Source organism: Rhinopithecus bieti, unplaced genomic scaffold, assembly GCF_001698545.2.
Source record: "Rhinopithecus bieti isolate Rb0 unplaced genomic scaffold, ASM169854v2 scaffold_1012, whole genome shotgun sequence".
In the NCBI taxonomy this organism is placed as follows: Eukaryota; Metazoa; Chordata; class Mammalia; order Primates; family Cercopithecidae; genus Rhinopithecus; species Rhinopithecus bieti.
Window position 1 is genome coordinate 2,914,099 of NW_016803312.1, and position 11,182 is coordinate 2,925,280.

At 44.3% G+C, this 11,182-nt stretch overlaps 1 protein-coding gene and 1 pseudogene across 1 annotated transcript in view; one reads left to right on the forward strand and one right to left on the reverse strand.

Moving 5' to 3' along the window:
- OPTN (optineurin) overlaps positions 1 to 11,182 on the reverse strand; it is a 38,049-nt gene extending 26,867 nt beyond the window's left edge. Inside the window, exons 1-4 of the mRNA XM_017874684.1 lie at positions 10,957 to 11,182; positions 3,253 to 3,406; positions 2,585 to 2,761; positions 1,378 to 1,580 (exon numbers count right to left, since the gene is read on the reverse strand). Coding sequence (XP_017730173.1) covers positions 1,378 to 1,580; positions 2,585 to 2,750 — 369 coding nt within the window. The 5' untranslated portion in view covers positions 2,751 to 2,761; positions 3,253 to 3,406; positions 10,957 to 11,182. The remainder of the gene's footprint in view (positions 1 to 1,377; positions 1,581 to 2,584; positions 2,762 to 3,252; positions 3,407 to 10,956) is intronic.
- Positions 6,326 to 6,702, forward strand: LOC108530885 (small nuclear ribonucleoprotein G pseudogene; annotated as a pseudogene).

Below are 11,182 nucleotides of genomic sequence, written 5' to 3' on the forward strand. Positions count from 1 at the left end.
AAAAAAAAAAAAAAAAAAAAAAGCCAAAAAACAAATACAAATCAAACTAAGGACCTGGCCACGTGACTCAATTGCTCCCACACCTACTGACAAGGAAGTTTCTCAACACCTTTATGCCCTGTGCTTTAATGTAGAAAATTCCAGCTTTTACCTGACAATTTTTTTTTTTTCCCAGACAGAGTCTCGCTCTGTCGCCCAGGTTGGAATGCAATGATGTGATCTCAGCTCACTGTATCCTCCGCCTCTCAGGTTCAAGCAATTCTCCTACCTCAGCCTCCTAAGTAGCTGGGACTACAGGCACGCACCACCATGCCTGGCTAATTTTTGTATTTTTAATAGAGATGGGGTTTCACTATGTTGGCCAGGCTGGTCTCGAACTCCTGACTTCAGGTGATCTACCCACCTTAGCCTCCCAAAGTGCTGGGATTACAGGTGTGAGCCACTGCACCTAGCCAACAATTTATTTTGATATAACATTTAAAATGGAAATTTTTACATTATTTTATTGTATTCAAATAATCAAAATTTAAAGTAACTTTATGACAAGAAAGAAAGCCTTCCTTGCTATGCTGGAATAATTTGATATTATAGAAATAACCACAGCTTGACAATAGTGGACTCATAAACTGTTGTCTAAAATTCCAGAAAGGAAGGAAAAAAAGCTCTCACCACCCAACCTCCTGCCCTTTCCCTCCCATCAGTACCCACACACACCCCTTCTCCCCACACCTGGCATGGACAGCAGAGGCCTCCTTAACAAACCACGCCCAGTGGGGACTTCAAACGTGTTCTGGGTTGTGTCATTACTAACATCTTTGACATCCACTCCCAGGTATGAGCACGTTTTTCCAGGTCCTTTGGGTCAAGAAAAATGTGTCTCTTTCTCTTTTCATCTGTGGCAACGTGATAACCTCTTACCACAACAGGACATTTTCCAAAACATTTTTAAAAAGGAAAATGTAAGGTGGATAATCTCCATTTTAGACTGACAGACAAGGTCAACAAGTAAAATTCTGAGTAATGAGTTTTGTAAGCACATTTTAATATCAAAGACAAACTAAAAACAATGGATGGTTCTAGGTAGAGGCCCATCTGAACCATCTATAATGAATACAATACGATGATTTACAACCTTACTGTTCTTTTGCCTACAGTCAATATGGTCAAAGCTTTACAACTTTCTTTCCCCTAAAAGAGATTATCCATGACCCTTAATAGGGCAACCAATCTTTTGAGCAAAAGCACTTCTTCCAAGACCAGGCAAAACACCAATCCAGACTGAACCATGACAGGTTTTGATCTAGGGGTCTAGACACATAAGATTCTACTGCAAATGTTATGGGAAAAAAAAAAATCACAATGGATCAGTCTGCTCACCTCAGATGACCTTTCTGATTTCCCTTTCAGTTTTCCAAGCTCTTCCTTCAATTTCTCGTTCTCGTGACTCAAGGCCATTAGACGCTCTTTGGCTTCTTTGCTCTGTGTCTCAAAAAACTGGCGTTCTTCCTTCTGTTTCTCTGTCCAGGCCGAAAGCTCCTCAAATCGCCCTTTCATGGCTTGATTATTTAGCTTCATGGCTTCTGCAGGAGGTTCAGAGTGATGGGGTCACACATTAGGAAAGTGGACTTGATTTGATGAACCAAATCTCCCTCTAGTCCACTTGACCACATGGCTCTGAATCAGAAGATGCCATGCTTAGCCTCAGCCCAAGGGTCAGCAGCAAAAAGATGAAGTGGTTTTTGCTTAGAGAAAAGACTAGTGGGATGAACATCATTTCTAGTCCTTAAAAGTCCCAAGAGAATAAACTTGATTTGGGTACTGCCACTACAGCACAAGTATCTAAATATCTATGGTTACCAGGAACTAAGGAAGTTCTTACTACTCCTAGATTCAAACACTAGGGGTCCTGCCCAAATTTTGGGTCCTGCCCAAAGCCGTGGCTTGAGATACCAGGAGGCTTTCTCTTAATAAGGTAATATTTAGGACTAACTCTGGAACCATAGCAGCCTTTCTTCCTTTTTCCCTTTTTTTTTTTTTTTGAGTCAGGGTCTCTCTCTGTCATTCAGGCTGAAGTGCAGTGGCACGATCACGGTTCACTGCAGCTCCAACTTCCCGGGCTCAAGCAGTCCTCCAACCTCAGCCTCCCCAGTAGCTAGGATCAGAGGCATGCACCACCACACCCAGCTTTTTTTTTTTTTTGTAATTTTTTTGTAGGGATGAGGTCTTGCCATCTTGCCCAAGTTGGTCTTGAACGCCTGGACTCAAGCAATCCTTCCACCTCAGCCTCCCAAAGTGCTGGAATTACAGGCATGAGCCACCACACCCAGCCTCTTTTTCCTTTTGAATGGGTTAAATTTCATTATGCTAGTTCCTTGAGCTACACACAATTTTTATTTTTACCTGTATCCAAAAGTAAATATCAGAACAGATTTAGCCTTGCCAAAAGCTAAATCCTGTGCTTCCCCACCCGCTACCACCTACGGAAACGGGGAGAAGGGAGCTTACCACCAAGCCTTAGTGCAAAGGGATGGCATTTCTTGAAGGCCCGGGATGAACGGGGCATGCATGGGCCAGCCCTGCTTACCTTTCAGCTGGTGGTTCTCGGTCAGGAGCTCTTTCATCTGCTGCAGCAGCTCCTCCGGGGTGAACGTGTCCAGGTTTGGGTGGGCCAGATGGGGGGGTCCATTTCCTGTGCTTTCACTGAGGCTGTCCCCCTTTTCAGTGAGGCAGCTGAGAGGTTGATGGGACATTGCAGAAGTTCCTGAGGAAAAGTCACCCGTTGAAAATAGAGCTGTCCCCCGCCCCACCAGGGATCCCCGGGAGTCCCACAAACCCACTGGTGATTGCTAATATTTACTCCCAAAGTTGCCCACTTTCTCTCCAGTTACATTTTGAACATTTTTAATTCTTCCTTTTAAACAAAAAAAAGTATATCTAGCTTCAGAAAAGTGTATGTGTATGTGTGTGTGTGTGTGTGTGTGTGTATGGGTGTATAAAAGGGTACAATGAGGATTTGGGAAAGGGGGGAGGGAGACGAGGGTATGACATCATGATGACCAGGATATATGTAGACATGGGCAAAGTATCCTGAAAAAAATTTCCCATGCAAATCTTCAAATTCAAATCTCCTTATTTTGAGTGAATTGCATGGTAAGCGAATTGTATCTCAAAAAACTGTTTTTGAAACTACATTTTGTTTCTTATATTTTTGGTTAAGAAGAAAGGGAGAATGAACATTCTTTGAATGCTTACTATGTGCGGACTCAGCACACCAGGCCTGTCACTGACTAATCTTCATTAACGCTGAACCAGGCAGCTGTTTTACAGGTGAGGAAGCTGGGTTTACAGATGGGCGTACAGCTCATCCAAGACCAGGAAGTGGCACCACCAGGTGTCAAAGCCACACCTTGTAAAACAAAAGTTATTATACTACTGAGTACTTAGGCCTTAATATTCTGTTTTTAATGCATACTGAAAAGATAAGATATCTTTACTTATTGCATGGTCTGAAATTTTTTTACACATACCACTTTGTTTTATAGAGGGGTCCATGTGGACATAGAAATGCAAGACAAATGAGTGAATCTCCACTGTGCTTCTGTGTTACCTACCACCCAGGCAAACATCTTCAGCACAAATTTCCACCTTCACACTTGGTGAAAATGATGTATTTTCTTCAAGAGCTGATGGGGATAGATTATAAAGCAATACACAGCAAAGGCAACTCCTCCCCGCTAACGCTGTATACACGTGCCCTACACACCCATTCCCCAAAGATTAAGAGTGGCCAACGTCCAGAGAGATGCCTGAAAAAGCATATTATTACTTCCAGGATGTTTACTGTTAGAAAACTGTTTCTGTTTTTTTGAGAGAGTCTCTCTCTGTTGCCCAGGCTGGAGTGCAGTGGAGTGATCTCAGCTCACTGCAACCTCCACCTCCCAGGTTCAAGTGACTCTCCTGTCTCAGCCTCCCAAGTAGCTGGGACTACAGGGGTGAGCCACCATGCCTGGCCAATTTTTGTATTTTTAGTAGAGACGGGATTTCACCATGTTAGCCAGGGCAGTCTCGAACTCCTGACTTCAGGTGATCTGCTGGCCTCGGCCTCCAAAAGTGCTGCGATTACAGGCATAAGCCACTGTGTCTGGCCGTGAGAAAATAATTTTAAACCCATCTATCCAACAAATAGGTATCAAGCAACAATGTACACTATACAACTGTGATCAGGCAGAAAGCCACGGATGCACAAAAGGGGTGAAGAGAGAACCTGGAAGCGAGCATCCCATTTCTAACTGGGGAAAGGCATTGGTCTCTGTGAGATCCATCAGCCACTCATGACTATGGAGCCTGTGTGACCCCTGAGTTGTGGAGAATCCATTACACATGATATCAGTACCTGGAAGATAGAGATAAGAGAACCGCCTGTTTCTGACCTGTAACTGCGTCATAACATCTATGTGTGCATTTAATAGCCATCAATTAAAATAATACCAAATGTACCAATGTGGTGTTGCATCCTTGGCCACAGGAGGCAATACCTTGGGATTTCTGTAGATCTTCTGGAAGCAATACCTGGTAACCTCCTTTTGGTGCGAGGAACTTGTAGATAATCAGAGACAGAGCTACCTACCACATCCTGTGACAGGGCAGCCTGTGCCACTTCTTCCTACAAGAGCTAGCACCAAGAGGGTCATTCTCATGTAGTCATGTAATGAGGGTGATGGCAATTTCATGAAGCAAAAAACACAGATAAACCATAGGATTCATTTTTGAACCTTTTGTATCTATGTTTCACACACCCAAATTCATTTAGAAAACAGGTATAATGCAGAAGTGTTCCTTAGCTTAGCAATCGGTGACTAGAACAGACTGCTTTTCTTCTCCCCAAAATAATCTGAATAGACTATCAGTTTCTAATTTTCTGTAAAATTCATTTTTTTTTTTTTTTTTAACCAAGAATCATCTCATTAAAATGGGGTTTTACTGAGTTACAGTGTTCCTACCTATTTTGCAGAGGAATACTAAAATTCTAGGTAATAGGCCTAAAAGAGAAAATCCTTGTCATATGTATCATTTACTTGCCAACATTTAATTTTTCTTAGGTATTCAGTGATTATACTATATTTTGCAAAGGCCATGAAAATATTTAACAGATTTTTTTTTTAAAAAAGAATCTAAGCAGATTTTTAGAAATGTGTTGGTTTCATCTTACTATATGCACAAATTTCTCCTTTATGTTTTCTCTGAAAAGGAAAGGAAAGGAAGGGGAGGGGAGGAGAAGAGAGGGGAGAAAAGAGACATTTCTTTGAAAATTGTTAAGATGTTTTTCCTCCATGAACTTTTTTTTGTTTTTCAGACAGAGTCTCACTTCGTCGCCTAGACTGCAGTGCAGTGGCGTAATCTTAGCTCACTGCAACCTCTGCCTTTCAGATGCAAGGGATTCTCCTGCCTCAGCCTCCCAAGTAGTTGGGATCACAGGCATGTGCCACCACACCCGGCTAATTTTGTATTTTTAGTAGAGACAGGGTTTTGCCACGTTGGCCAGACCAGACTGGTCTTGAACTCATGACCTCAGTTGATCCACCCATCTCGGCCTCCCAAAGTGCTGGAATTACAGGCTTGAGCCACTGTGCCCGGCCCCTCCATGACCTTTTATACCTCCACCAAGCCTATAGACACCACCATAATAAAGTTAAAACTGGTTCTAGTTGTTACATCAGTGTTTCTGACTTCTCACGTTGCCCGGATTTTATAAGGATATGGGGAAAAAGCAGGGTCGTGCTAAGAGAGGCCACAGAAAAAAGCATTTGTACCATTAGCCAGATGTGAGGTCTTAGGAAGTCATATGACCTCCAGTAATATTTATTGATTCATCCAGCAAATGGTAATCCTTATGTTGTTGCTTTCAGCTCAACAACACTATGAAAAATATTCTTTAGTTTCTAGAAAGACCACAGTGTAAACCCCACCCTTCAATGCATGTACACCAAGTATCACCGGCAGGCCAGTCACTCTCATGAATAGCTATACCTGTCCTAATGACAGCAAATTCTGTGATATCCAGTATTGTTAGAACAAATATTTTGTAATTCAAATGTCATCAAACATAAGAAGTTAGCATATATGGTAAATATAAGCATGTAAATACTTAATACCAAAATTTTACTAAAAGTAATTTAATTGATGCCGGGTGCAGTGGCTTATGCCCAGCACTTTGGGAAGCCACGGTGGGCAGATCACTTGAGGCCAGGAGTTTGAGATTAGCCCGGCCAATATAGTGAAACCCCATCTCTACCAAAAATACAAAAATTAGCGGCAAAGCTCGCGCATCGGCATGGTTAATGCCAGCAGCCACTGCATCTCCTTCTGGCTGACTCGCCTCCCGGCCCTGCGGTCGGGCCCCTGGTCACCCCGCACTCTCCCTCCTTCTTTCTTGAAGATCTCGAATGTCACCTTTTGTTGAACATCTCGAATAGCATCATGTTCTAGACAGATGGCTAGAGCGGACTTATGGACAAGAAGTTATCATTGAAATTAAATGGTAGCAGACGTGTCCAAGGAATATTGTGGGGATTTGATCCCTTTATGAATCTTGCGATAGATGAATGTATGGAGATGGTGACTAGTGGGCAACAGAACAATATTGGAATGGTGGTAATATGAGGAAATAGTATCATCATGTCAGAAGCCCTGGAATGGGTATAAAAAATGGCTGTTCGGCAGAGAAACCCATGTCCTCTCTCCATAGGGCCTGTTTTACTACGATGTAAAAGTTAGGTCATGTACATTTTCATATTAGACTTTTGTTAAATAAACTTTTGTAATAGTCAAAAAAAAAAAAATTGCTGGGTGTAGTGGTGCACGCCTGTAGTCCCAGCTACTTGGAAGCTGAGGCATGAGAATCGCTTGAACCTGGGAGGCAAAGGTTGCAGTGAGCTGAGATCATGCTACGGCACTCCAGCCTGGGTGACAGAGTGAGACTCTGCTTCAAAAAAAAAAAAAGTAATTTGATTTTGGATGACTCAACGGCACTTCATAATTCTTAGGTTATCTTAGGGCATCACTATGAGCTATCACTGTGCAGTGCACATATGAAATATCTATTGGTGGAATGCCAGTTACAGAAAGCTTCATTCTCTGTTTTTAACATCACCTTGAGCTATGTTCAACTGATGAAAGACAATATCCTTGCACATGTCTTCGAAGGTTACAGAAACTGGAACTAAGCCATTTATTCTAAGATTCTATCTAATAACAGAGTTTCCCATAATCAACTGACCTAGATGTGAAGTATGTTTTTTCTAAGCAAAAGTGATATTTAATGATGGAAGGATGAATTAATTGAGCACAGGATTTGTCAGGATTCCACCAATGAGGAAGACTGAGGACTGCCTAGTAAATGGATGGTCAAAAGCAAGTTCCCTAGATTTTATTCCCATATCTGCTATCTCAATTCCTGACTCTGTGTGTGTGTGTGTGTGTGTGTGTGTGTGTACATGTGTGTATATATACATTTAAATTCCAGAGATCAAGTAATTATAGTAATGACTTGACATTGCAAACACCAGCATAAATCTGATTCCTGAGTTGGCCTTAGAGATGATCCAGACCAACATATTCAATGCAAGAATGTCTTGTCTGGTTTCGATGGCACATGATCCTATAGAACAGGCTTGAGTGTTTCAATGACACAGCACAAGTGCAGTGACCTTAGCAGGCACTGTCTATTCCACTGTGGGATGGCTCTAGTGGTCAGAAAGTCATTATGTGTCAAATGGTACCTGCTTTACACTGACTTCCCCACAGTGGACATCGGACACGGTATAAGGTTAGGCCCTTGCCCTGGTAAGGCCAAGTCTTTAAATTTGTTAACGAAGTATTCATAGGTTCAATCCCTACACGGGATAAATGAGTTTTAAACAGTGAAAACTTGGTTTTTGACCAGAGACAAGAGTTGGCTACTGGCAAATTCTATGAAGACTCTGGGTTCACAAGGGGGGCGAGATTCTAACATTGCATCAACTAAATCCTTCACCACCCTGGAAAAAGAACTTAGAGTATGCATCCTACTAATTGGGTAAAAGCAGCTTCATCATTACACACTAGAAGGGATACTGTGACTTTGTATTTTAGTAATATACAGAAAATGGCAGTAGCTTTAACCTAGCTGCCCAAGGGAGTGAGGCTTGATTCTTCCCAGTCCCCTTTTCCCCAAGTCTAATGGGTCACCAAATGCCATCACCTCTACCTCTTAAATAATTTTTTTTTTTTTTTTTTTAAATTAAGACTCAGTCTCACTCTGTCGCCTAGGCTAGAGTACCGTGGCACAATCTCAGCTCACTGCAACCTCCGCCTCCCTGGTTCAAGCGATTCTCCCACCTCAGTCTCCCAAGTAGCTGGGATTACAGGCTCATGCCACCATGCCCGGCTAATTTTTATATTTTTAGTAGAGACAGGGTTTCACCACTTTGGCCAGGCTGGTCTTGAACTCCTGATCTCAAGTGATTCACCTGCCTCGGCCTCCCAAAGTACTGGGATTACAGGCATGAGCCACCACGCCTGGCCCTCCTAAGTGTTTCTAAAATCCACTGCCTCCTCTCCATCCCCACAGGCTTAGTTCAGGCCCTTATCTTGTCTGTACCACAGCCACGTTGACCTCCACAAAGGACAGGGGTTCTGCCTATTTTGTCCACTGCTGTATCCCCAGGACTGAGAACATTACTTGCCACATAGAAGGGAGGGCTCAGTATATATCTCTTGAATACATTTTAACAGCCTCCTAAATGACTGACTTTCAGCCCTGTCAATTTCAGTCCTCTTGCCCTCATGGTTTCTTTTGCAATATGAGGTCATTCCCCTGAGTCCATCCTTCCCATACAAGACAGACTTTCAGCTTCTTAGCAAGACAAATGTGGCCTTTCAGGGCCCAGGCCCAACTGACCCACCAGAGTCACCTCCTGCCACCAAAACACTCATACCCAAGGCACGTTAAAGAGCTCGCGGTTCCCTGCATTCTTCTGTTTCTGTGTCCTTGCCTCTTTTCTGCCCTCTGCCCGAAATGTCTGGCTCCCCTTGTGTCCTGGCAAACTTCCACTGGACAGATCAATGTTCAGCTTAAATATGATGTCCTGTGTCATATGAACTGTTCCCTACCCGAGCACCCAAGAACACTCCGCATTTCCACCTCCTCCGCCCACTCTGAAATTACTGCTATCGTTTGCCCGTGTATTTTCTCTCCATGTTATTCTTACTAGAGACTGGCACATAGCAGGTTTGCAGTAAATGTTTGTTGAAATGAATTGAAAATATAGCATAATGAGGTATTTTTAAGTGTAATACCTGTAAAATGCTTCCTGCTGTGCAGATGACAAACTCAGCATGCTAGTGTTGTTAGGAGTTTCTCCACAGTTCCACAGCATTCACTTCCAGATTCTCGAAATCCACTTTTCTAACTTATTTGAAAAATTAGAAGTGCTTTTTCTGTCACTGCAAAGTCATCTGGGTATCACTTCATAATACAGATGCTAATCATCCTCATACACATGTCAAAGTGGTAACAACCAAAACTTTTAAAATAATTTTTTCTTTCTAAATGAAATATGTTTTTTTAAAGAATTTAATATTTTTCCTTTTCCTTTGGGTTTTCTATTTCATAAATTCCAAAGAACATGTATCAAATATGCCAAATCTCTAAAAAACAGAAGGTGTATTTCATGGCCAGAATACTTACACGCCTCTACCTAAGGGTGGGAGTTCAGCAGGACATAATACAGTGTCCAGTTGCCTTCGAGAATAAAGTTTGGTTTTCAGAGGACGGGGAGAGGGAGGGGGAGGTTAGGTTAGTTATATTCCTAGCATAATACGCAACCTAAAGGTTAATTTATAAAAAAAGAAGCTGCTACTTTTATAGTGTTGTACATAATATATAAAGAACACTCAAAATTGGCCCAGTAGAAAAACAGATAAGTTATGCCAGGACTTAAATCAATGATCGTCCTCTCTCTACAGGTCACATTTAAACTTGCCTTGTCCACTCCAGGGCAATCCCTGGCCTTGGCGTCTGCCCTGGGACCTCTCCAGCCCCTGCCCCAAAACTGGGCCTGTCCTGGGAGGCAGCCTGGCCCCGCTAACTCTTCTCTCCCTGGGTCAAAAGAGCAAGGTGAGTTCTTCTGTTCACACTTTGCTAACCAGCTGCACCTTGCTAACCAGCTCCAAAGGCTTCTGAGGTCCTCACATTGCCTTACTTTTCTACGCTTTCATTTTCCATTTCATCCTTACAAACAGTTCCATGGTGTACATTTCCATACAACAGTTTTCCTGGTGGTGGAGGCCAGGCCGGAACCTGGGTTTCATTTTCTTTGAGCGATGTTTACTGCCTGTAGCTTACACATTTCGATGGCAAAAACAATTCCTTTGGGGTTCTCGGCCTCATCAAATATTCTCTCTGTATGAAGTGTACACACTCTCCTAGACACAGCAGTCTATGTGGATTTCCACCCCCTTAGAAAGGGGTCACTCTGTGGTACAGACCCTGGGCACCTCATTCAGCTCAAGTAGTGGTCCCACGTCTCCCACAGGTGTGTCTGTAACCACCTCCTCCTTATGGCCAGGAACTGGCTGCGGAATCCTTCCCAGCCTGCGGGAGGACGTCACCTCCAAGCCTCTGGGTGAACTGCAGAGGGGTTACCTGTGGCCGCCAGGCCGGCCCTGGACGCTTCTTGGACCCACCCTCTGTTCACTGCCCACCCTTTCCCGCCAGGTCAGGACCCGCTGGGGCCTGGGGATCTTCCCAGGGCAGCAGTCTCGCGGGAGGGCCGCCCCACCCCTCGCCACCCTCACCCCGACAGGCTCCGGGCCGCGGGGCAGGGCGGCGGGAACCGTTTTCAGGCCGGAGAAGAGCCCGTCGGGAAGGAGCCGCCGCCCCCTCGCCCACCCCTGCAGCCTCCTGCCCTGGCTCACCTGCCGCCCGGCTTGGCTTCGCTCAGGGTCACTGTTTCCTCGGCATCGTGCCGCCTGGAGAGAGCTGCCGACCGGGATGGGACGTTGACCAGGGAACCTGCCGGGGGGCGGCGGCGCCGGCGGCGGCGGCGGCTGGGGAACCGGGGCTTGGGGAGCCTCGGGCTGATGCGCGGCCTCGCGACCCCGCCCAGCGCCGCTCAGCTGACCGCCTGCCGCTCCCTGCCCG